The sequence below is a fragment of the Embiotoca jacksoni genome, unplaced genomic scaffold (genome assembly GCF_022577435.1).
Source record: "Embiotoca jacksoni isolate LCO1_2020_lvr unplaced genomic scaffold, fEmbJac1.0.p SCAF_3, whole genome shotgun sequence".
In the NCBI taxonomy this organism is placed as follows: Eukaryota; Metazoa; Chordata; class Actinopteri; family Embiotocidae; genus Embiotoca; species Embiotoca jacksoni.
This window is the reverse complement of record NW_027185381.1, coordinates 1,231,433-1,257,999: the sequence shown is the minus strand read 5'-3', so window position 1 is coordinate 1,257,999 and position 26,567 is coordinate 1,231,433. Positions and strand designations below refer to the sequence as shown.

General features: G+C 41.7%; 1 protein-coding gene across 2 annotated transcripts in view; it reads left to right on the top strand.

Moving 5' to 3' along the window:
* The window catches only part of lrriq1 (leucine-rich repeats and IQ motif containing 1), a 39,701-nt gene that overhangs the window by 1,582 nt on the left and 11,552 nt on the right, over positions 1-26,567 (top strand). Inside the window, exons 2-22 of one of the 2 annotated variants that reach the window (XM_069162784.1) lie at positions 1,768-1,864; positions 1,951-2,009; positions 2,130-2,190; positions 2,946-3,106; positions 3,516-3,590; positions 3,885-5,591; positions 5,807-5,959; positions 6,040-6,190; positions 6,542-6,735; positions 7,435-7,562; positions 7,771-7,844; positions 8,208-8,301; positions 12,498-12,677; positions 17,655-18,041; positions 18,539-18,731; positions 21,470-21,595; positions 22,428-22,538; positions 23,329-23,462; positions 24,628-24,699; positions 24,805-24,893; positions 26,244-26,345. In XM_069162784.1, coding sequence (XP_069018885.1) covers positions 1,768-1,864; positions 1,951-2,009; positions 2,130-2,190; positions 2,946-3,106; positions 3,516-3,590; positions 3,885-5,591; positions 5,807-5,959; positions 6,040-6,190; positions 6,542-6,735; positions 7,435-7,562; positions 7,771-7,844; positions 8,208-8,301; positions 12,498-12,677; positions 17,655-18,041; positions 18,539-18,731; positions 21,470-21,595; positions 22,428-22,538; positions 23,329-23,462; positions 24,628-24,699; positions 24,805-24,893; positions 26,244-26,345 — 4,348 coding nt within the window. Of the gene's footprint in view, positions 1-1,767; positions 1,865-1,950; positions 2,010-2,111; positions 2,191-2,945; positions 3,107-3,515; positions 3,591-3,884; positions 5,592-5,806; positions 5,960-6,039; positions 6,191-6,541; positions 6,736-7,434; positions 7,563-7,770; positions 7,845-8,207; positions 8,302-12,497; positions 12,678-17,654; positions 18,042-18,538; positions 18,732-21,469; positions 21,596-22,427; positions 22,539-23,328; positions 23,463-24,627; positions 24,700-24,804; positions 24,894-26,243; positions 26,346-26,567 lie in introns of both variants that reach the window. The other variant, XM_069162783.1, reaches the window with a different exon arrangement.

Here is a 26,567-nt window from a genome sequence, read left to right as displayed (position 1 = left end):
ATATTCACCTTGTGAATAATATTCTTATATTCACCTTGTGAATAATATTCTTATATTTACCTTGTGAATAATATTCTTATATTTACCTTGTGAATAATATTCTTATATTCACCTTGTGAATAATATTCTTATATTCACCTTGTGAATAATATTCTTATATTCACCTTGTGAATAATATTCTTATATTTACCTTGTGAATAATATTCTTATATTTACCTTGTGAATAATATTCTTATATTCACCTTGTGAATAATATTCTTATATTTACCTTGTGAATAATATTCTTATATTTACCTTGTGAATAATATTCTTATATTCACCTTGTGAATAATATTCTTATATTTACCTTGTGAATAATATTCTTATATTTACCTTGTGAATAATATTCTTATATTCACCTTGTGAATAATATTCTTATATTTACCTTGTGAATAATATTCTTATATTCACCTTGTGAATAATATTCTTATATTTACCTTGTGAATAATATTCTTATATTTACCTTGTGAATAATATTCTTATATTCACCTTGTGAATAATATTCTTATATTTACCTTGTGAATAATATTCTTATATTCACCTTGTGAATAATATTCTTATATTCACCTTGTGAATAATATTCTTATATTTACCTTGTGAATAATATTCTTATATTTACCTTGTGAATAATATTCTTATATTTACCTTGTGAATAATATTCTTATATTCACCTTGTGAATAATATTCTTATATTCACCTTGTGAATAATATTCTTATATTCACCTTGTGAATAATATTCTTATATTCACCTTGTGAATAATATTCTTATATTTACCTTGTGAATAATATTCTTATATTCACCTTGTGAATAATATTCTTATATTCACCTTGTGAATAATATTCTTATATTTACCTTGTGAATAATATTCTTATATTTACCTTGTGAATAATATTCTTATATTTACCTTGTGAATAATATTCTTATATTCACCTTGTGAATAATATTCTTATATTCACCTTGTGAATAATATTCTTATATTTACCTTGTGAATAATATTCTTATATTCACCTTGTGAATAATATTCTTATATTTACCTTGTGAATAATATTCTTATATTTACCTTGTGAATAATATTCTTATATTCACCTTGTGAATAATATTCTTATATTTACCTTGTGAATAATATTCGTATATTTACCTTGTGAATAATATTCTTATATTCACCTTGTGAATAATATTCGTATATTTACCTTGTGAATAATATTCTTATATTCACCTTGTGAATAATATTCTTATATTTACCTTGTGAATAATATTCTTATATTTACCTTGTGAATAATATTCGTATATTTACCTTGTGAATAATATTCTTATATTCACCTTGTGAATAATATTCGTATATTTACCTTGTGAATAATATTCTTATATTCACCTTGTGAATAATATTCTTATATTTACCTTGTGAATAATATTCTTATATTTACCTTGTGAATAATATTCTTATATTTACCTTGTGAATAATATTCTTATATTCACCTTGTGAATAATATTCTTATATTCACCTTGTGAATAATATTCTTATATTTACCTTGTGAATAATATTCTTATATTTACCTTGTGAATAATATTCTTATATTCACCTTGTGAATAATATTCTTATATTCACCTTGTGAATAATATTCGTATATTCACCTTGTGAATAATATTCTTATATTCACCTTGTGAATAATATTCTTATATTCACCTTGTGAATAATATTCGTATATTTACCGACTCTATGCCTGCAGGCCTCAGATCAGATCCCAGCGGCTCTACTCAGCTACTTTACAGCCTCAAAAAGCAGAGCAGCAGTTTGTGAGAAACTCATCCTTGAGGAGCTTGAAGGTATGACATCGTCATTCAATCTCATGATTTCATTTTGGTGGATTGTATTTGTGCTTTCTGTGACTTTCCTGGTTCACATCACACAGACGGTGTCGTGAATCTGCCCGGTGAGCTCAATGAGGATGTGATGCCACTGAATGAGCAGGTAGATGTGTCTCTCTCCAATCTAATCTCAGGTGTTTTACTGTGGGACATAATACATAATACAAATGCACACGACCTAAGATGTTTGGTTTTACTGATGCAGGTTATTTTTAAAACAAAGAAAGAAGAGAAGAAGACTGACGACGGTCCAATAGGGAGACGAGTGTGTCCCAACTATGAAGGTAGAGAACAAAGTTTCATAAAGTGTTGTCTAAAAATCTAATTTCATTCTACTGAAATTGTGTCAACAGAAGAATTTACAAATGGTGAAATCCTTCTTCGTCATAGGTCACCTTTGTTTTTTTACGTGCATATTTCCATTAAATATGGCATCAAATATTGGTTAAGACTTGTCAACAACGCTTATAAATAATAAACAGCATGAATCATGACAAATAATATTGTTTTTGGCACTTAAAATCATTATGAGTATTTTCTTATGACAAAGTGCCAACATGTAAATTCAACATGTTTTATTCCACTGTTAAGGCTTTGTTCAAAATCCTATAATACACTGAAACATCTCTGGTAACAGAACAACCGTCCACAAGAGGTCACTGTTGTCTTGTTTTTGTTCTCATCCATGTGGAACAATATCACAGAGAAGCACATAATCCCAATTTTAGAGCAGAGAACTGAAAGTTAAATTTATAAGTGAAAGCCTGAAGTTGATGGTGATGAAGCTGTCGAGTGTTTGAGCCAACGAGAACACCATGACTGTAATAGTTGTTACTAATTGACTGTGATCATTTCTACTATACCCACATCATTACTGGGAGAGGATTTATTTGAGGTGGTTTGCTTTTGCTGCTTCGTGTTTAATGGAAGTTAACAGAGCAGGAAGGGAAAGATCTGAACGTACAGTTGCATATATGCATGGCTCTCCTCCTCCTTATCTTACCACTGCAAAAGTTCATGTCACATGTTCTCATCACAGGTGAAGCTGGAGCAGATGAATATTCGGAGAATGAGAATCCACCGACATTGAAAGTCAGCGAGTGTGAGGCCGAGCAGGAGAAGCAGCTCTGTGAGGAGATGAGGAGACGAAGAGAAAATGACTTCCAGGAGGAGCTGAGGAAGATAATGGAGGTGGAGAAGGTCAGTGACTCTGTACTGGTCCTGATAATACTTTATGTAGCAGTGAATACATTTTGGTACCCATTTCAGGTGAGTATGTAATCCTCTCTATAGAGATTCATCTCTTACAGGGCTGATAGTAGCTGGTATGTCTAGTATTCATCTCTGACACTGAGCAAACTGCTGCCCTCCGGTGTTCTTTACTGAGACTCATTTTGCCTGTCATTTCTAGAAGTATAATAACATACAATGAGACTGTCAATAAAGACAACAGGAAAACTGCTTCAACTTGTCAAGTGCACAGAGAACCAGATATGACGCAGAAAACAGAACGCAACACACCATTTATTTCTAAGGAGTCTAAGAGATCATTGAAGGTCATCATGTATGATGATGTTTAAATTTAAATAAATCTCCTGTTTGCTTTCAGCTTCATCAACTGGAACTTGAAGTGATGGAGAGGAGAGCTCAGGAAAAGCTGGAGCAGGAGCTGCTGCTTCAGCAGGTATGTCTGAAAGGTGCTTTTACATTTTCCTGCAGATGGACGTGCTGCAGAGGTTCCCACTGTAAATGAAGTATTTATGATTTTATATTTATAGGAATTAATCAATATTTAAAGTACTTAGAATAAAATCAGTGGAAACGTGTTTAGGTATTTGTGGTGATAAATCACAGAGTTCAAATAGCAGAAGTCTGGTTCCAGCTTCTTCTTCCACTCTGATGAATATTTGTATTGTTTGTAGTTTGTTTGATGTATTTCAAAGCACATATTAATCGAATTATTATCTTTATCAATCAGGAGGTGATCAGTAACTTAAAAAAACGAGTGGCGCAAGAGAGGTGGATGATCGAAGAGGAGCGGAGGAGGAGGAGAAAAGAAAAGGAAAGGAAAATTAAGAAGGAGGAAGAGGATGAGAAAAGGAAGGAAGAGAAGAGGAGGAGGGAAGAGGAGGAAGAGAAGAGGAGGAAGCAAGAGGATAAGAAAAGGAAGGAGGAGGAAGAGAAGAGGAGGAAGCAAGAGGACGAGAAAAAGAAAAAGGAGGAGCAGGAGAAAAGGATGAAGGAAGAAGAAAAGAGGAAGAAGGAAGAGGAGGACAAAAGGGAAAAGGAGGAGGAAGACAAGAGGAGGAGGCAAGAGGACGACCAGACGAAAATACAGGAAGAGAGGAAAAGAAGTGAGGAAGAGGAAAAGAGAAAAATTGTAGAAATGAGACTTAAAGAAAAAGAGGACAGGAGAAAGATGGAGGAGGAGCAGAGGATGAAGGAAAAGATGAAAAGAGTAGAAGAACAAAAGAACATAGAACAGATGACAAAGAAGGAGGAAAAGAGAAAAATAAAAGAAATGCGATCTAAGGAAGAAGAGGAGAGAAGGAAGAAGGAAGAGGAGGAGAATCAGAAAGAGAGGGAGAAGAGTTGGAAAAGAGAGGATGAGGAGGAAATGAAGAGGAAAGACATGATGAAGATGATGGAAGACAAAATGAGTAAAAATGAAGAAGAGATAAAGCTGAACAATGAGCTGAGAAAGACAGAAGAAGAGGAGAGGAAAAAGAGGGATGAGGAAGAGTTGAGACTATCTAAGGAGCTCGAGGTGAGGATGAAGCAGGAGGAAGGAAAAAGAGGAAAGGAAAGTGAGAAAAGGAGGGATGAACAGATGAGGAGAGAGGAAGAAGAAACTAGAAACGCAGAAGATAAAATGCAACTAAAGGGAGTTGAAGAAAAAAGAAAGAAGGACGAAGACAGGAGACGTAGTGTGGACAATAAAAGCATCGTGAGGAAGGAAGAGGAGAAGAAAACTGAAGAGGAAGAGCCGATTCAGAGGCAGAAGGAAGAAGAGGAGTACAGAAACACCGAAGAAGAAATGGAGGGGGATAAAGGTGATGAAGCAAACAACAGAAAGCTGGAACAACAGGTGACAAAATACCAAGAGAAGGATGGCGTGGGAGAAAAGGAGGACGAGACAAGAAATATAGAGGCAGAAGAGCTGCATCATGGGAGAAAAGACAAAGAAGAAAACAGAGACCGAGAGAGGAAGCAGGAAACTGAACAGGAGGAGAAAAGAGAAAATACCAGCTTGAAATCTCAGCATGCCGACAGCACTGGGATCTCAGTGACCTCGCAGGGAGAGGACAGCTCCACATGGATGTCCTCGGGCCCTCGTCCTCGACCCGACGCGTCCACCGCCAGCACCAGCGGCTCTGATACTGGACCACAGCAGGAGAGCATCCGTCAGGCCTCCGGGTACCAAACTACGGACCAACAGGATCCAGCAGGGAAGCCTTCCTCCTCTTCTTCCTGCTCTCTACCGGCGAGCCTCCCAGAGCACACCGAACACAGGAGGCTCTCCTGGATGAAGGACTGCGTCTCCTGGTCCGAACTGTCCCTCCAGAACCGGAGGAAGCAGAACGGGTCCGTCAGGAGTCGGAGGAGAGCCGCCGGAGCCGGCACGCTGCCTCCGCTCTGCACACACACTCTGCTGCAGAGGACAGGCTGCAGGTCCCTGACAGAGGTAACGAATGCTCGGATGGAGCATATTTAATATCAAATATTTCAGATCAGCTGTCTTTTCATCTCATGCTCAAAAATGTAGGAGTTCAGAAATATACATCGTTAGATAAATTAACAAATATATCAGCAAATCAGTGATAAATTAATAAAAGTCACACTTTGTCTCCTAAATCCAGGTAACTCTTGATCCCCAAAACATCTTTGTCTCTCTTTTAGGTAACCACGGTGACCTTGGAGGGCCTGCCTGGCTGCAGCCTGTCCACTCTCGCCCAGTGTCTCCAGCTGCAGTCCCTCACCCTCAGACGCTGTGGCCTCCGGTCCGTGGAGGGCTTCAGCCGGTTAGCAGAGCTCTGCTACGTCGATCTGCAGGTGAACACGGAGTCGGAGCATCATCAGTTCACTGCTGCTGAGCTACACCTTTTTTAAAGATGACATTTGTTCTGTCGTAGGAAAACGACATCTCCTCGGTGGACTGTGAGGACATGAGCAGTTTACGAGTTCTTCGACTTTCCTACAACAAACTGACATCCATCCACGGTTTAAGTGGCGCCGACAATCTGGACGTTCTCGACCTCTCGCACAACTCCATCACTCGCATCGGTGAGAACCAGAACATTTATTATACATCATTAAACATGAACTCAGTTTCAGAAAGGAAGAAAACAAATCAAATATAAAGAATTGTCTTTTTTGATGTGTGATTGTGTCAAATATGAGCTTTTCATCTGTTTGTAGTTGGATAAATAGACTTCATGTCTGCTGTAGTCCACAAGGGGGCAGCATCTGTCTTCTTTTCAGCCCTGGACTTGATTCACATGACCCCATGTTAAACATATGCTATAAACTGTAGTAGTTTGGACAGTATTTTTTTTTTTAGACATGATCAGTCTTTGTTTTCTGCTCATATTGAGTCTCACCCTGAGCTGCTTCTCGGTTTCGTTTCCTCCACAGCTGGTCTGGAGTCTGCGAGGAGGCTGCAGAGACTGTCGGTGGATCACAACCAGCTGATCAGCACCAAAGGGCTGAGGAACGTGTACACGCTCCTCCACCTGGACTGCTCACACAACCACCTGGTGAGCGTGGAGGGTCTGGAGAGCAGCGCTCTGCTGCACACTCTGGACCTGAGAGGAAACAGCCTCACGGAGGTAAACAGCTGATGACCAAAGGAACTACTGGATCTGATGGTGCACATCATTCTGTGATTGGTGCACATCATTCTGTGATTGGTGCACATCATTCTGTGATTGGTGCACATCATTCTGTGATTGGTGCACATCATTCTGTGATTGGTGCACATCATTCTGCTCTCTTCTTTTATTTTCTGTCTTTTCTAGAACGTTTGATTTATTGTCAGAGAGATCAAAAACATCTGGCAGTGGTGCCAAACCTTCAAAATAAAAGCTAGAAAGTGTTACAAATGCATATGAGCTGGTTTAATTTCAGTCATAATGTACAATCCAGTCTGATGCTGCCACCTCGGCCAAATGACAGGGTGCTGTTTAGGAATACGTGCGCACCAGATTTCTCTAAATTTGAATTTAAGATCATGAAATCTCACACGTGATGATAAATAAATACAAAGACAAAATCTAAAATTGAAAATCTTTCATGCACAGGTAACTGAAGGAAAATAATTCACACAAAATAAAAGCTCATAAGAACAGAAGTAGTTGGTGTTACAGTGTAAATCGTTTGTGTCCGACACTGATGACTAGCAGGACTGGAACAGCTGACAGTGATGGATGGGGTAACTCTCTGCTGGAGCAGCAGCAGCAGTGTAAAGTTAGTCTAACCTCTCCGTGTGACCGATGTCCACCGACATCGTCTCCCTGTTTCTCCATCAGCCTCCGGGTCTGAACAACCAGGTCCTCCTCAGAGAGCTGCATCTGGACGACAACAGCATCTCCTCCCTGCAGGGCCTCGCTGCCTGCTGGCTGCCGCTCATGCAGCAGCTCTCCGCCGCTCACAACCGGTAACGGCTCCGTTTCTTATGTGATACATAACGCATACTGCAATGTTTGGCTTTTCTTTTCTTTTTTGAATGTAATGTTTTGGGGATTTTTAGGTGACTCGTGCAACCTCGCCAACCTGAAAACCAGTCACAAAACATTTCAGAGTTTCTATGTTTAACGGTGAGGGGCTTTGAACGTGGTTTTATAATCTGTGTCTTTCCTTCCTAGAATCACTGAGCTGCCCTCCATGTCTGATTTTGTGTCGCTTGAAAGTCTGGATGTTAGATTCAACTGCCTCTCAGGTAACATGATGTCTCGTTCCCTCATCATAAAGCTATCTCAGCATTTAGTATGCATGTGTACGAATACTCAATTCATTGATTTTATGTTATTTATTTGTTTGCTGTCCACTTTGTAACTTTAAGTTAAGATTCATATTATTTTTGTTCCTATGGTAGTTGACTTTTTTTAAAATTCCTCCATTTCCACTGCTCATCACATTCCTTCTCCTTTTCCAGCCCCTTTACTCCCTTTGTATGTGTTTTATGTGATGACTGTATTTATGTCGGCTGCGTACATTAATGTGGCCCCACGTGACCGAACTGAGGAATAGATTTAAAAACAGACATTAACACGACAAAGTTGTTCCTCCGTTTCTCTCTCAGAGCTGCAGGATGTGTGCGACCGTCTGGAAGGAAGTTGGTTCCTGCGTGAAGTCCACCTGACGGGGAATCCTCTTCAGGAGGAGCGTGGGTGGAGGTGAGGCGATGGCTGGGTGCAGGAGGCTACCAATAATCTGAATGCATCTGACTTTAGGACACATCGCACGGCGCTGTTGCATTAGTTTAATCTGAATGCACCCAACGCTCTGTAATTAGACTTCTCCTCCTGCACTACCTGCGACACTGTTTCACATCAAGATAAAGTAATTAGACATTTTCACAGTTCTTCCTGGAAATTCTTTGGACAAAAGTTTCAGTTTCAGTTTCCTGCACTCTGAAATATCACTCGCCGTGAGGGATGTTCAGAGGAACATACCGGTGAAGAAAGCTGGTGTTTCTGTCACACATTCGCTGTGTTGGCTCAGGTAGTCCAAACATTCCAGCCCAACACAGGCCTCCCTGTCCACTTCCCAGGATTACCACTGTGATCCATGCTGCCTATTAGATTACCGCCCAGTTCCACCGACATCTGTGCGTACGTACGCAGCTTTAAGTGCTTCTAATTCCCCAAATATTGATACAGCAGAAAAATCAATTATCTTTTTACTGTCAATTTGCTCATTCACTTACAGTGCCTGAATATTTCACCCACGTTAAGACAGTCGCAGTGATTTTATATGAAAGATATGCGATGATATTCCTCTAGCTTCTTTTGGGCTGTCGTGAGCAGTGATGTCAGCGGGCACAGGTTTGCATTACAGTTATTTTGGCTCCTCAGAGTTACTCACACCCATTTAGCAACAGCAAAATATCTGAAATATGAAAAACTATACACGCCCCTCTAAAAGGCCCGAACATTCAGATTTGATCATCTTTAACTTTAAACATTATAACTGGGAAAAATCAAGTGTCAAATTGCGTCAAACTTTCATGTCTTATGTACTAATGTCCACCGGGTTCAATAATACTGACAAATTTAATGTAAAATCTCATTTTTTATTTGTAGATTTACTTTTTTAGTGGACTTTTCTCTGTCCAGAATAACCATAAAACACAGCTTGCTTGTGGTCTTTCTGTCTTAAGCCTGAACTGAAACTTTACCTCAATATTTCATTGAACTTTACTTAACCTGCAGTGCCAACAGTGGAATTAACCCCCAGTATTTCCACCCTCTTGCCCCGGCCCCTTTCATCCCGAGCCAGCGATAACATCGGCTAAATTAAAGCACCAAAAGGCGAGCGCTAAGAATGACACTCCCTGCAGAGCAGCCAGTGATGCAGGAGACGCAGACGAAGAAAACACTGGAGCTGATTAATCAGGGCCACTTTGAGGGCCGTTGTTTTGGAGGAAGTCTTCACTAAATGAAATATGGGCAGGAGGAGGATGAAGGAATGTGAGCTGAGAAGAGTGTTTCCCTCACAAAGGAGAAATAAATGTATATCAATTTAGCAGAGATTCAAGTTGATATAGCTGTAAATGATTCCTAGCATCTAAAATGTGAATTATTTTACTTTATTAAAGTCATATCACCAGTCTTGACTGCAGACTGGATAGAAAAAGTGTTTGTAGCTTCCAGGTCTGAAAATTAGGTCGATGCAGAAGAGCTTTAAGCTGCAATACCAGCGAGTGCCACTAGAGGTCGGCTCCAAAAAGCCTCCGGCTCCATAGACTCCCATTCAACTTCTCTCATCAAATCCAAAGTGAATAAAATGTGTCCATCAGTTATCTCGGTGTTGTTAGCTAAAGTCACTCCTTCTTATTAGTTTTCTGGAGGTCCATCTGAAAATAATCCCTCATTCATTAGAAAAGAAGATTCAAGAAGACCTGGTTTTGGGGGCGTGTCTGTTTGATTGACAGGCCTGTGGTGCAGTCAGGTTACAGCTATCGGTGGGCGGGACGTAGTATCGTCAGGTTTCCAATCAGATCGGTCAGATCCACCGCTGGCTCCTCCCCCAGCTCGTCCAAATATGGTCACTTCCTGCTCCAAACCGCTCCGAACTAGCAAAGATGGTGACGGACAGAATCTGAACTGGAGGATTCATAACGTTCACAAACCAACGATGACATCACTAATGGATGATGACATCACTGATGGTTGATGACATCACTGATGGTTAATGACATCACTGATGGTTGATGCTTGGTCTTGACAAATGTACAATTTAAACAGTTTGAGCAAGTTAAGTTATTGCAGAGATGATCAGTGTACAGAAAGTTGCTGAAACAAAGAAAACTTAAAATCCTCCGCTGTAAACCTCCACAACTCGTGGCATCTTTTTATTTTCTACATACGTCTCCTTTGCATTCTCATAAGTGAGTTTAAGTGGCGTCTGTTTCTGAATTGAATTACACTCCTGCACCACAAAAGGTCCTGTTTGGGTTTGGAGCTTCATTTGAAGACAGCCAGCCACACAACATGCCCAAAGGGCTGCAACCGAATCCTAATGTGTGCTGGAGGGACCTACATCAAACCCGCGTCCCTGTAACAGCACACACATCCCGTCCTCTGTGGACATGTCTTCGTCTCAGGGTGGTAGTCGGGTCTGAAGAACACAGTCCATAACTGAATCAGTTCACTAAACTTGAAGCAGAAGGATTACTCTTTGTTTACTTCTTCTACGATATATTCTCTCCTCTTCATCTTTATTCATGAGGTACAGAATATGATGTCAAATTATTTGTTTTAAGCAATCCAACAGAATCTATAGTGGAAAGAATAGTTATATTTGTACAAAACCTCTTTAGTTTAAGGACGGTGAGCACTAATCATTGCTTCTGTTAACACAGCAGTGTTAACCAGCTTCCTACAGGCCTCTGGTGAGATTCAAAACCAATGAAGTGGGACAACAAGAAACACGTAAAGACAAACTCACACATTCACAAACGCACTCTTTATGAATCCATCTGAACCAGTAAATGAAAAGTTTGACCCCAGCATGCTTTATCCTCCTCCGGTGACGTGGTCGGCAGGATTTAAGAGCATGTGGTACTCTGGGAATCGAATTTGAAGAACCCAGCTCTTAATGTTTTAAAAACTGGACTTTCTAGCCTGAAGGCTTGTATTTTTTTGCAGATTTTATTGTGGCTGTTCCCTGGTGTCCTGTAGAGTTTCCAGCTCCACATTTTCCCACTGAACACAGACCACATTTGGCCGGCACTGCGCTGCTCGATGCTCGGAGCCTGTTTCTCTGGCGGATAGTTGAGATTCCTCCGCTTGTACATCCTTAACCTCGGGCAGCGGTCATCTCTCCCCCAGACTCACAGTGGAGGGCTGATACTACCTCACATACTCCTTTTGGAAGGGTTGTCATTCTGCAGCTACGCTTTCAGAAAACAATATAAATGTGATAGTTAACTTTCTCACAATGTAACAAGACTGTGAAGCCAGATCGCTGAGAGCGTCGTTTAAACCGGGGGATCGAGTGCACGCATGTCGTTGGACCACAGGACAAGATGTTCAGTAAACAGCAACATGAGTGACTTCACCAAACATGGCTGCTCCAACCCTTCAGAGCCCCACCTGCTGAGTTACACAGATATAAATAGGAGCTTTCAGTAAGACGGCGATGATCACCTGACAACTTGGTACATTTATCAGTTCCTTAATAAGTGATGTAATTGACCAGAACAAAAATGTCTGCGACTAAAAAAGTTAGACTTTTTGTTGACTAGAAAAAAAGGTTTATTCACTGATGCCCTGTAATAAAAGCCTCATGTCTTATTCTGTAGGCGTGACAGAACCTCTGTAACTGTCCACTGAATTTTACAAAATAAAAGTAACTCTAAGTGACTTGGAAGCAGCCACATCTGGGTCCAGATGTTTCGGTATTGTTCTGCTCGATCCCTGATGTTGACGGCTTTTGATTAATATTGATTAACATAATTGATATGTTGCAATTCTGTAATTGATTCTTTATTTTCATTGTATGTTGTTAATTGTGCTGCTGTCTGTTTCTGACAGGATAAGTAAAGAAAGTAAAGAACTTCAGTTTAATTGTGAAACGTTTCTGTAGTTTCAACCTCTTTTTTTAAAGTCCTGTTTATGTATTACGAACGCTCCCAAAGGCCTCCACTATCTGTGATCACTGTCATTACAGACTATTACATAAAGTAGCAGCAATAGTACAGTTGTAGACTGAAATATAGTTATGTGACATGTTTAAATATATTAGTAAGAATGGAAGAAATATGCATAAAAATAGATTCAAGGCTGAAAAATTTGCCAAGTAGTTTTGTTTTGTTTTGATAATACAGATATATTTGATATTTCATCCTGCTTGCTATCCTTTTCAGATCCGCTCTGCAGAAAGCGCTGCCTGGCCTGAGGGCCGCTGACAGCCAGCAGACGGACTCCGTCCTCTCGCCTCCTGCTGTTCAGCAGGTCAGCTCGGCCTCAGGCTGCTTCCTCACCTTCTGTCAGGCCCAGCTTCAGCAGACTGGGGACTTACAGCAGCGTCACAGCAGGGAGCTCAGGTAGGACACAACCGGCTGCTTGTCTGCCACTGTGCATTGAGTCTAATGTGGATGAGTTCAGGTCCCACCAGTAGTCAGGGAATGTGGGTCCAAAATTTACTGTTTACCTTTTCTAGCAGCTCGCTTAGCTTCTTAGATGAGGTATATAACACACTTATATCATCTGTATTTGTATATTAAAATGTCTACAGTACTGATTTCTGAAGCAGCTCACGGTGAGGAAAGTGATAACTGCTCAGCTCAGATGTCTTTTTTTAAAAAAAATTTATGTTTGCGGTATCCTAATAGCACCCCAGTAAATTCTGTGATACACCTATCGGTCCTCGAGGAGCGTGTCAGTGTCACGCTTTGTCTCGCCTATGCGTGAAAAGTGGAAGACGCTTTAGGTTTAGGCACTAAAACCCCAAAAGATCATAGATTGGGTCAATGTGGTTACGGTTAGTGACCTCACTGATGGTTGCTGGTTGGTACCTCGTCACATGACCTCCCTCATTGACTCTGGTCATACATATGTGTGCTTTTCACGCCTTTCCACAGGTAAAACATGACACTGACACGGTATCCTGTAGTTGACTGACGGCTGTATCACACACTTTGGCGAGATGTACTCTCGTCCCATTTTCACAGATAGTATTTCCTCTCTGTGTTATCTAACTTTTTACTTCCTGTGTGTTTAGTGTCTGCCTTTATCAGGAAGTGTTGAAATGATTTTGGCCAGTAGATACTGTTTCTTTGATTGATAGTTTTTCTCAGGAGAAGAAAAAAGAAACTTGCAGGCAAAAACAAAACAAAACAAAACACTGAAGGACTTTTTAAACTCTTTAAAAGACAAACAGGCTCAGATAATAAACCAGAATCAACGTGAACAGGATGAGACACTACCAATGACTTCAAACCTGTTTACCGGAGGTTATATTTCACTTTCTGATCGTGTGCTGCTCAGCCTGTCGGCCTCACAGACATCAGGCAGGGAGGAATGTCAGCTATCTTCTTGTTATGTCTGATACGGAGGGCGTAGTGAGCCTAAAGACAACGTCCATCTATTTTCACTAGTCCTTCAGTGTCACTGGCCTCCGCACACGTTGACACTCCGCTGCACCGGACCACCAGCGCTTAAAGCAGCGGTCAACTTTCTGCTTATCTTCCTGACCTTTCCAAATTACACAGCACAAAAGATGAAACGTGGCGGCGGCGGCTCGCGCGGGTCACACCGAGGACTCCTATGGCTCGGGGGGCGCTCCCCTCCTTTCACCCCTCGCTGTGTGCCCTCTACCCCCCCGGCCTCCGGACAATGAGCCATTTTGGCGGCTTTGCGAGAGCCAACAGAGCCATTTAACCCCCGGCCTGACCCGGTGTCAGACGGAGGTTTAGGGGAGGTGAGCCGAGAGCCACACGCCAGTCCACCGCTGACTGTACGGTGGAAACTACGGGGTGTATCAGGGATATAGTTTCACAACTCTATTTTACAGGGAGGCTGGAGACGATGTTCCGAACAATATGCCTCTATTTCACAATGTTTAGAGCGACTGAAATGTCCCTCTGCATGTTTCCATGGTTAAGACCCATGAATCATCGTGAAATATCCTTCAATCTCACCTCAAATGTCATTTAATCAAAATATTTTGTGGGTGTGTGGAACTTAAGGGTCTAAGGCTTCGGACAAATCCACAGACTGGATATAAAAGAGTTCGTAGCATCCAGGTCTGAAAAATGAGGCAGATGCAGAAGTGTCTTCAGCTGCAATACCTCCATCTTCCCTCTGCACCCCATCCTCCATCCCACCCTCCACTCTCCACTCTCCAGCCTCCACCCACCACACCACCCTCCACCCTCCACCCTCCACACCACTCTCCAGCCTCCACCCTCCACCCCCCCTGGGGTCAAGGCCTCGTGACCGGAGAGCGCCACGCTCGCGGTCATCCAGCAGTCAGAGACGCTGGAACAACAGCAACAGGCAGTGAGGTGACTGGTCAGCAGAGTAGCTCTTCATTATCTGTTGAGAAATACAGTCTGTGTGTTTGTCCTGTTACAGTTTCAGAAAAATAGAACGACCTTAAAGTCTTTGGATGTAACTGTTTGTTTGTTTGTTTGTTTGTTTGTTTGTTTGTTTGTTTGTCACCTTTAATTGCCGCAGAGTCAAAAATCAAGTAACAACCACAGACTGGATATAAAAGAGTTCGTAGCTTCAGGTCTGTAAAATGGTTCTGATCCAGAAGTGTCTTCAGCTGCAATACCAGCGAGTGCCACTAGAGGTCGGCTCCAAAAAGCCTCCGGCTCCATAGACTCCCATTCAACTTCTCTCATCAAATCCAAAGTGAATAAAATGTGTCCATCAGTTATCTCGGTGTTGTTAGCTAAAGTCACTCCTTCTTATTAGTTTTCTGGAGGTCCATCTGAAAATAATCCCTCATTCATTAGAAAAGAAGATTCAAGAAGACCTGTTTTTGGGGGTGTGTCTGTTTGATTGACAGGCCTGTGGTGCAGTCAGGTTACAGCTATCGGTGGGCGGGACGTAGTATCGTCAGGTTTCCGATCAGATCGGTCAGATCCACCGCTTTGGCACTGAACGCTCACTCTGAATGTAAATTCATACGCTGCATATTATTAAATATGAATGCATCTCTTTGGGCTGCTTCAAAGATGATTGAATTTGAAAAAAATCTATCTAAAACCAACAGCAGTGGTTTTAGCAGTCTGAGTTGCACAAAGTTTACTCACTAAAAAGAAAGATGCGTCCTTGATTGGTTGACCTCTGACCCCTGAAGCCTCGTTTTAGCATCAGCTGAGTGTGCTGTGGATTCTGTCTGCGATCTCTGGGTTCATGTTACAAGAGGACGTCCTCGTGTGAGGACAGGAGTTTTTTGGGCATTTCAAAACTAAATCAACTTTTCATTTTCAAAACACTTCCATATTTTTGCTTTTAGTTTTTAAGTTTCACACTCGAGCACTTTTTATTGATCTTGGTGAGCTGACTGAATTCACTGGTGGAGGTTTTGTAATTTTCACTTTCCTGCCACAAACACTGAATACTGCAGCTGTCATGTTATATAATGATTTCCTGCTTTCTTGTTGATTCTCTTGTGACCCTGCAGTGAACCAGCAGGTACAGGGAGGGGGGGTCACCGGGGTCACAGTCCTGGTGGACCTCCCGACTCCTCTCCCTCTCGTCCCACTGAGAGAAGAGCCGGGTCTTTGTAGAGAAGAGGCTGTGCTACTTCAGGCTGCCGATCCCTCCAGACTGACCGAGAGTCTCGGCCCCCTCAGGGTGGAGGACGGGGAGGGGAGGGTAGGGGAGGGGAGGGGAGGGGAGGGGGGGAGCAGTGCTAATGGATTAATTAAGTCTCCATTGAGGTGGCTTTGTAGTCAGTTTATCCCTCAATGAAAGAGACATTATATGGTATTAGGGCACACACAGAGCAGACACACACACACACACACACACACACACACGAGTACACTACACACCTCAGAAAACCTGGCCAATAAAAAGAAATAAAAATATATGATATCCCATTAATTCATGATTAGATGAATGTGTGTTGCAGCATAATGGGTTAAATTAATTATGTTGAATTAAGCTTCTCTTCTTCTATTTTATAACAGTGTGCTTTAAACTAAATTACTCTGAACCTCAACTTTATTACCTTTCAAGCATTTAGTTCAAACTGCAACTGCCTCCATCATTTTTCTTTGAATGATTAATTTCATAACATCACAGATCTCTTTCCGTCTTTTTTTTTTTTTTTTAAACAGTTTATTTAGAGTCTGCTAATTGAAGGTATTCCGTTTTTTCACAGCACCTTAGCCACTATAGCTTTACTATAAGCTTTGTTTTATCAATGTTTGGTGATGATAATTTTTATGGCAGACAGTGCTTTTTTATTAAAATGAATACTGTAGTGATAATAGTTCAAAAGTATGTGAAAATATATCGTTTTTAGGAAAAACCCACCTGGTGTCTCCCTCAGTGGGATTTCTTGGTTATATAACTTTGCTCTATATTTGTCTATATTAGACTCTATATTTGAAACAGAACAATTTTGTGACTTTTCATTCTGTAGGTTTGTGATTAAATACTGAACCATACAGTATGTAAGACGGTCCATTGATCCACAGCTTGAAGACGGTTTACTAATTTCGTAGCGTTAGACCAATCAGCACCACAGACACCAACCACTTACATTAAAGTGGAAAACTGATGCTCTTAGTAACTTTATTAAAATCCACAAATTTAGGTCATGGTCACAAATTTCCTGACATTTAAGCGGTGCTGCTACTTTGGTGATGGCTCCTAAAAGAGAAGTCATGTGTTTGTGGACTTGATGGACATGTCAGACTCACAAGATTCAGTTCACATGAATCTACAATGAGTAGCTTTGAGTGGGAGTCGTGTAAACTGGAAATAACACTTTTCGCACATCTTAGTGCAGTTCAAAGGGCTTAACAGATGATTGACAGGCCAATAATAAGGCAGACAGTCGTATTCCAGAAAAATCTAATCAGTTTGAAAACAAATTAAAAACAAATTAAAAAGGAAAATAAGGCAATTTAAAAAACACTTTGAGACCAACGAGATAAAAGAAATGTAGAATATAGATTAAAAGCTAGAGTGACAATAAGAGTGATGAAATAGGGTGAGATAAGAACTAGGAACTAAAAACGGGTAAAAAAAATTAGGACAATGCATTAAAAAGATAAAAGTTACAGTTAATTTATTTATAGTATGTAAAAGCAGCTAAACGGATGATAGAAGGTGTGAAAGTGTGAATGAAATAAATAAATAAAACCATATAGATCAAAAGAAACTTTGAAGAGTAAGTATAGAAAAATTAAGACAAGTCTAAAAAGAGGTGGGTTTTCAATGTACGTTTAAAATGTTCAACAAATAAGATGCAGTTGGTTTTAGGTGTGAAGCTCTAACGTGTGTGTGTGTGTGTGTGTGTGTGTGTGTGTGTGTGTGTGTGTGTGTGTCCACAGCGATGCTTCCTCCCCCTCGGATGCTGTGCGCGACCTCTGCCACCACCTCACTGTGACTCTGCAGCTGGCCGAGGACCAGAGGTTTGCCCACGAATACGGTGACACCACGGTGCCCGATGACCGAGCGACGCCGGAGGAAACAGCGGACACGGAGAGGGTTTCTGATTACCCAGAAATGGAGTCGACCAACAAGCAAAGATTTACAAGCAAGGAGGACATCAGATGCAGCGACGGGAGGTGTGAGGAGCGTCGGAGTGACCCGTCGGACGTCGTTGCCGTGGCACCAACGACGAGGCCAACGGTCATCCCTGATGACTCCAGCAGCACAAACGGAAAAACAACTGGCTTCAATCTGAAAACTTCGTCCAACCGTCAAGACCTCGAACAGTAAGTCACCAGATGTTTGATCTGAGTCCATGACGTCGACTTCTGTACATCCATTAAACACGACACTGGCGACGACCCATCAGCTGATTTTTTTTTTTTTCACTGCTGCCTTAAAGCAAACACTCAAAAAATTTGTATCATTCTTTTTATAGGAGCTCCACGTTTTATTAGTTTCTGCTGCGGAGCATTTGTCATCATTGGAGCCTCCTCAGTTTGATTTACAGCAGAAGATGTTGAAGACCTTCTTCATTTTAACACGCAGCTTCTTCATTAGCATGATGGTATCTGGGCCATCGATCTCTGATATGAAGGGCGGCTCTGCACAGCCTGAAACTCTCCAGATGTCTGCTCACTAATAAATTCATGTTTTGAAAGATGGAGGTGCTATGACATCATGTGGAGTATATCCCTGACTTTGAGTGTGTGTGTGTGTGTGTGTGTGTGTGTGTGTGTGTGTGTGTGTGTGTGTGTGTGTGTGTGTGTCATTTTTGGAGCAGCACAGCAGCAGTTGTGATTCAACAGCACTGGAGGAAATACAGACAGAAATATGGGAACATTAATGCACCCTCCATCGTAGAGAAGGGAGGAGGAAGAGGAGGAAGAGGAGGAGATGGAGGAGAGCCAGAGTCGGGATCGTCCTTTATTAGCAGGAACGCTGTCGGCCAACACGACGCAGCCGCTGTCATCCAGGTAAAACATGTGGGAGGTTAACCTCAGGGAGACGAGGCCAGCAATAACTAAATTACAAATTAATGCTTTAATCTTTCACTTTACCACTTTTAAACTGTCATCGAGGACAGCTGGCAATAATTCAATCAATCAAATCCTAATAATGATCATTCCTGTTCAGTGAATCCCTCCGTCGGGTCTCCGTGTTCATTATGTTCAACAGAGCAGCAACTATTTCACACTAAATATCAAACAGCTGATCAGTTGGATTTTGCTTCATCAATTATCTAATTGGTCAGAAAATAGTTTCAAAAAATACAGCAAACTTTTCCAAACAGTTCCAGATGTTGTTCTTGTGATCCAGATGCTCTACTTGTGTTCCAGATGTTGTTCTTGTGATCCAGATGTTGTACTTGTGTTCCAGATGTTGTACTTGTGTTCCAGATGTTGTTCTTGTGTTCCAGATGTTGTGCTTGTGTTCCAGATGTTGTTCTTGTGTTCCAGATGTTGTTCTTGTGATCCAGATGCTCTACTTGTGTTCCAGATGTTGTTCTTGTGATCCAGATGTTGTTCTTGTGTTCCAGATGTTGTTTTTGTGTTCCAGATGTTGTTCTTGTGATCCAGATGTTGTACTTGTGTTCCAGATGTTGTTCTTGTGTTCCAGATGTTGTTCTTGTGATCCAGATGCTCTACTTGTGTTCCAGATGTTGTTCTTGTGATCCAGATGTTGTTCTTGTGTTCAAGATGTTGTTCTTTTGTTCCAGATGTTGTTCTTGTGTTCCAGATGTTGTTCTTGTGATCCAGATCCTCTACTTGTGTTCCAGATGTTGTTCTTGTGTTCCAGATGTTGTACTAGTGTTCCAGATGTTGTACTTGTGTTCCAGATGCTCTACTTGTGTTCCAGATGTTGTTCTTGTGATCCAGATGTTGTTCTTGTGTTCCAGATGTTGTTCTTGTGTTCCAGATGTTGTTCTTGTGATCCAGATGTTGTACTTGTGTTCCAGATGTTGTTCTTGTGTTGCAGATGTTGTTCTTGTGTTCCAGATGTTGTTCTTTTGTTCCAGATGTTGTTCTTGTGTTCCAGATGTTGTACTTGTGTTCCAGATGTTGTTCTTGTGTTCCAGATGTTGTTCTTGTGATCCAGATGCTCTACTTGTGTTCCAGATGTTGTTCTTGTGTTCCAGATGTTCTACTTGTGTTCCAGATGTTGTTCTTGTGTTCCAGATGTTGTACTTGTGTTCCAGATGTTGTACTAGTGTTCCAGATGTTGTACTTGTGTTCCAGATGTTCTACTTGTGTTCCAGATGTTGTTCTTGTGATCCAGATGTTGTTCTTGTGTTCCAGATGTTGTTCTTTTGTTCCAGATGTTGTTCTTGTGTTCCAGATGTTGTACTTGTGTTCCAGATGTTGTTCTTGTGTTCCAGATGTTGTTCTTGTGATCCAGATGCTCTACTTGTGTTCCAGATGTTGTTCTTGTGTTCCAGATGTTCTACTTGTGTTCCAGATGTTGTACTAGTGTTCCAGATGTTGTACTTGTGTTCCAGATGTTGTACTAGTGTTCCAGATGTTGTACTTGTGTTCCAGATGTTGTTCTTGTGTTCCAGATGTTGTACTAGTGTTCCAGATGTTGTACTTGTGTTCCAGATGTTGTACTTGTGTTCCAGATGTTCTACTTGTGTTCCAGATGTTGTTCTTGTGTACTAACTCTCTACTCTGAGTCCATCAGTGTGTTCTCTCTGTCAGTACAGAACCATCAGAACACTACCAGTTCCAGGATGAATCACTCAGAACGCTCCAAAGAAGAAGTGTGAAACACTTTCACCCTAAACGGTCGCCATCTTGGCTCCGTAGAGGAAGGGGCGGGGCCACCGCCATAAAGGATTTTCAAATTAAAAGCGTGTGATGAAGCTGCAGCTGTTCCTGAATACAACATGTTTCTTCTCTGCTGCTGGACAGAAGAATCAGTGTGTTTATTGAGTGTTAAACAGAGGACACAAAAACATGTTGATTTCTGGGTAAAATAATTGAAGCTGCAGATATTTTGGAGGCTGATGTGGTCACATGATGATGTCATTTCCTGTCAGTTTGAAACAACGCTACTCTGTCAAAACTCCTGCACCACACAGTAAGAGTCCTGCCATAGAAGAGCAGTATTAGTTAGTGTACCGAGGGAAGTCTGTCATCTGGAACACGGCATCGTATTCTGTGTGGCTGAAGTCACTCGGTCTCAGTGGACGCCTGAAAATGTCCGTTTTCCGTCTCGAACGCTGACCTTCAGGCCTCCTACGTGCTACGGAGGCTTACTGGGCTAATCCTGTGCACAGAGGTGTAAGCTGCTGTTCTGAAAAACACGCTACTCAACACCCCTCTCAAATCCCTGCTCAACACAGAGAGTGTTTGATGAGTCCTTCAGGGCTCTCCGAGGGGGCGGGTGGGGGTGTGCAGTGATTAATCAGATTGTGCGGTAGTAAGAGTTGTAGAATTCCTGCGCGGCTCGACTTGAAGTGAAGTGTGCCCCCCCGGCCCGTTGGGAATTGGAGGATTTAGAGGCACACTGGAGCTCCATTTGTCTCCGAGCAGCCCGGAGTCACGCAGAGTTCAGACAGCAGAGCACTCAGCAATTAAAAGAGGGGTTAACATGTTTTAAATTAAAAGAGGGGTTAACATGTTTTATCTCCCTAATGGGATAACATACAATATTTACGTTTGCTCATTGATTCATGGAGAGTTTCTCTCTTTTTTTTCCGGGGTACCTCCAGGCCTTCTGGAGGGGCGTCACTCTGAGGAGGAGGCTCGCATCTGCTCTCGCTGCCGTCACACACACCGACGCCGGAGAGGACGACACCTTGGAGGAGGTGGACGTGGATGAATTTGTCTTTGATGAGGTATGCACACAAGTTCCTGTTTTTTCACCTTCTTGGGTCAGTAACCCCCCCCCCCCCCTCCCACACACACCCCCATCAGAGGCACAAACCTGTGCATGTGCCAAAATACACAGGTTTACACAAATACAGAAGAAGTATACAAAGAATAATGCACATATTTTTAAACTCACATTCACAAACTTGAGTTGTCATTTAAAACCAGTCAACACTGAATAACCTTCAATATCAGGTTTTATAATCACTTTATACTGTATAATATATTGTATGTCAGTTGGTCTAAATGACCTACTTTTGGGTCACAGGGACATTTTTAGTGAGTGGCAAAAAAGCCAAACTTATATTTTGGAGTTTGCAGAACTTCTGCGCTTTTATTTTGAAGAGCATGCTATTCCATTATGATGCAGTAGTTGTTTGCTGCCAGATAATGACGTCACATCAGTATTGAGCTCCCATTCGAGCATTTGTGAACGATTCAGGATTGGATAAATCTGCCTTTTTTCATGTTTCAAAGTTCACACACCCGCATTTTCACATAAATGTCTTTTTTTTATTTCTGAGCTTTTAAGCATATTTGCATTTTTGTTTGTTGTCATGTTTGTGCAAAAAGATATCATACACCATTTGTTGTTGCACAAAACTTACAAGATTTTGTGTCACGACTGAGCAACTCAGGAAAAACTCAGGGTCGATCAGTGATACTGCTGTATGTATGTATAGAACATTATCTATTATATATTATATCGATTAATATATATGTGTTTGACTCTGAGGAAGCTTTCTTTGCTGTTACGGTCCACAGATGCACATATTAAAAGTCCTATATTTTACACAGGCGGCGCTGGAGAAGCGCTGGACGGCGACGCTCTGTGAGGACTCACCTCCCAGACGTCGGCCTGTGACGGAGGTGAAGTCCCAGAATATCACCAGATATTCTCCAGACCTGGTGGGCTGTCGTCATAGTGAAAGTGGACATGACATTTTTGGATTTACCAGTTTATGTCTTGTCAACAAAGAGTTATTTTCTTGCTGTGTCCCTTTCTGAGCTCACTCATCGCCCCCTCCAGGATTTTCCCCTCCCCCCTCCAATTGATCTTTAAATTTATTCCCTGGAAAAACAAGATTACTTCCTGGAGGGCTGAGGGTTGCTCAGCACCAGCAGATGTCATTTTTCACGCCGGCGGGACCGTCGTCCTGTTTCTTTTCCTTCGTTTACCTCTCGTTGGATCTTTTCTTTGGAGCGTGCTCAGCGCTGTACATCATGGTAGCCGGCTCAGGCCAGCTGATGTGGTGCAGCTGCTGGCGTGGCCGGCCTCGATGTGTTGACACGGAGGTGCACATCAAAGGCGGGGATGAACAATTTAGCGCTTGGACAAAGAGAAACGGGAACCTGGAGAGCAGTTAAGCTGTTCGTTTGACTTACAGATGAGCATTCCTCCAGTGTGAAAACTCACTTTAGTTAAAGGTGTCGGCCAAATACCTAAAATGAAAATAGGCACTTGAGTTAAATGTGACTGGATATCATTGTGTACATTATATTTCATATTCCCTGAGGTCTTCAGATGACTCGTATGTTCTCGAGATGGAGCTTCAACTTTTCTTCCATTTAAAGCTCCAGCATCACGGCAGATAAAGACAATAGTGTTTCTTAAAAGCAAGCTATTAAAGATCTAGTTGAATACAATGATAGTTGTAAATTACCGCTGACAATGATTCATACTGTGTGTGTATTTCAGCCTCCTGGACGCTCTCTTCATTCCTCCCAGGACAAACTCCCACCACCGCTGCCACGGAGCCCAAAGCAGGCCTGGATGGAGGAGCAACACGAGGCCTCGGCTGCACACAGAGTTTCACCACAGAGTCCCAACAGGTAGAAAAACACGTCTTCATCTGCTTCATGTGGTTTACATAATAATTTGAGTACATTAGAAACAGAGAAAAAACATATTCAAGTAGTCACAGTTGTAAAACAGTGTTCATTGGTATGTTTTTTTTTTTGTGCGTTCACACTGTCAGTACAGAAACATGCAGTGCACCACAAGTACCAGGACGATGCACTCAGAACAGTCGCCATCTTGGCTACGTAGTGGAAGGGGCGGGGTCAAAAATAATTTTCAAATTGAAGTGTCTGAGGAAGCTGAAGTGTTTCTTCTCTGCTGCTGGACAGAAGAATCAGAGTGTTTATTGAGTGTTAAACAGAGGACACAAAAACACGTTGATTTCTGGGTAAAATAATTAAAGCTGCAGATGTTTTGGAGGGTGTACTACATAGTGAGAGTCCTGACATGGAAGAGCACTATTTGTTAGTGTGCTGAGGGAAGTCTATCATCTGGAACACAACATGATTCTGCCTCTAACAGAAGCCCAAAGAGATGTAAGAGTTTAATGAATGTGCTGCCAGCTTCGCCTCACTGGGCTCCTCATCTTCTCACTTGTGATATATTTTACCAACTGGTAATTCTGATTTGCATGAAGTAGTATTTTGTTGTTTGGTGTTTTTTAATTACCCTGAAAACCGACCCACAGGAGCGTTTTCCAAATTAGATTTAGATCTCAAGTTAACACTTCCATTAAGTTTTTTGTCGTCATGACAACAATAAACATTATGAAATTTACCTTCTCTGTCACAGCAGTTTCTTGTTGTTTGTCGCTGAACTGTAAAACGTAACTGTGGGTCAAACACGTACTGAGCTGCTTGCACTAAAGGCGTGAAATATAACATCAAATATCACGCAGTCAGATAATATTAAAGCACAAAACAGTTATGTTGAAATGATGTCCATATTTAATATACTTGCATTATGATTGGATCAACAACATTCAGTTTAGGTGATGTAGCCTTTAGCCATCAGTAAGTGGGTTCAGGAGGAGACTATTAGAAAGAATATGACACAATAAGAAGCTTTCTGTGCTGATCTCCTTGATGTCGTGCTAATATCATTTCTGCTGTATAAATATAATTGTGTATAAATTTGTTTAGTGGCATTTTAAATTAAACAGTATTTTTAAGAACAATAATCTCTTAATGTTTTCAGGGGTAAATCTGCTGCTTCGACCTCAGTGCTCAGCCGTCTCTCTGAGAGGTCAGAGAAGATCCTGGAAGAATGGTAAACCGTCTCATCCTGCATGTTGTCTTCCTGATGACCTTTTATGTGTTCTTATTTTATCAAATGGGGTTTTCTGCCTGACATTAGTTTCCCTGTCGTCTGCAGGGGCTTCACAGACAGCCACACAGCTCTCCTGATGCTGAGGAGAGCTCAGAAGATGAAGTCAAAGAAACAGCAGAAGGAGAAACATAGAGGTGAGTGTGTTCAGACCAGCAGTGATGTCATCAACCATCAGTGATGTCATCAACCATCAGTGATGTCATCATTGGTTTGTGAACGTTATGAATCCTCCAGTTCAGATTCTGTCCGTCACCATCTTGCTCGTTCGGAGCGGTTTGGAGCAGGAAGTGACCATATTTGGACGAGCTGGGGGAGGAGTCAGCGGTGGATCTGACCAATAGCTGTAACCTGACTGCACCACAGGCCTGTCAATCAAACAGACACGCCCCCAAAAACAGGTCTTCTTGAATCTTCTTTTCTAATGAATGAGGGATTATTTTCAGATGGACCTCCAGAAAACTAATAAGAAGGAGTGACTTTAGCTAACAACACCGAGATAACTGATGGACACATTTTATTCACTTTGGATTTGATGAGAGAAGTTGAATGGGAGTCTATGGAGCCGGAGGCTTTTTGGAGCCGACCTCTAGTGGCACTCGCTGGTATTGCAGCTGAACACACTTCTGGATCAGAACCATTTTACAGACCTGAAGTTACAAACTCTTTTATAAACAGTCTGTGTTAGTGACTGAGATAGTTAGCTTCATACAAGCTTTTTTCTGTTTTGTGTGTGTAAATGTTTTTTTTAGGTTTAACAGAATAATTTTCATGTGATGTTAGTAAAATTCTACATAAAATATAACGATCATCAAGGCAGATCAGAAGCTTTCATGGTTTTCTCCTTAAATCCACATAAAAACAATCAATGCTTCCTTTGTTCAACACCTGACCTCATGTTTCTCGATGTTCATCACAATATGGAGAGAAGTGCCGTTCGGAAATAAATCCATTTTCTCAAAGGGAAACAAGTCCACACTCATTTTTGCCTCTTTTCATTCTCATCTTTTATTCCTTCGACCGTTCTCCAGCAGCGGCGGCGGACCTTTCCACCTCATGTACGTTAACGAGCCATAACAGACAGCAGAAGCCAGCGCCTGTCGCCTCTCATTGGGCCGTATGTGAAAGCCAGCAGAGGAAATAACGATCGCCAACAAACCTCTCGTCAAGTCTTTCATCCCCTTTCATTGTGGTGGTTGAGTGTAGCTGCAGAGGAAGGTGACCTCACCTCTGGAACCAGTAGGCCTGCCTCGGCTATCACGCCACAGTCACAGTCACGTAGAGGGAGGCCGCTCTTTGATCAGTGCTCTTGTCATGTCGCTGCACCGACACACAGGTCTATGTCGACTCTAACTCCTCATGGCATCTGCCTCAGTGGAACCAGAGCGCCGCTCTAATACTTTCCGAATGTTGGATCCTGGTTTTTCTGCTTCTGGTTTTGGGCCTGCCTTGTCCTCCTCTGACCCTCTCTGTGTTTCCTCCCACAGATCCCTCCGTCCGGCTCGCCTCCTTCAGAAACTGCAGTGACCAGCCGGGTCCACCGGAGGCACCAAACAGGCCGGCACGACACGACAGAAATCATGTAAAAGGTAGGACACACAACGTGTTTCCGTCACGTTGTTTTTTTTTTTTTTTACACCTGAAGATCTCTGCCTGCTCTTCTTTTATTGTTTTGTGCCTGCTGAGATGACCAATACAGAAAGCAGGAAAAATTTACACTGACACCGACCGCATTCATTTGCTACTATCTGTTATTAAAAATGCCTTTTCTTTCTCTATCAAATTTAAATTTGGAGGCTTCATCCACACAA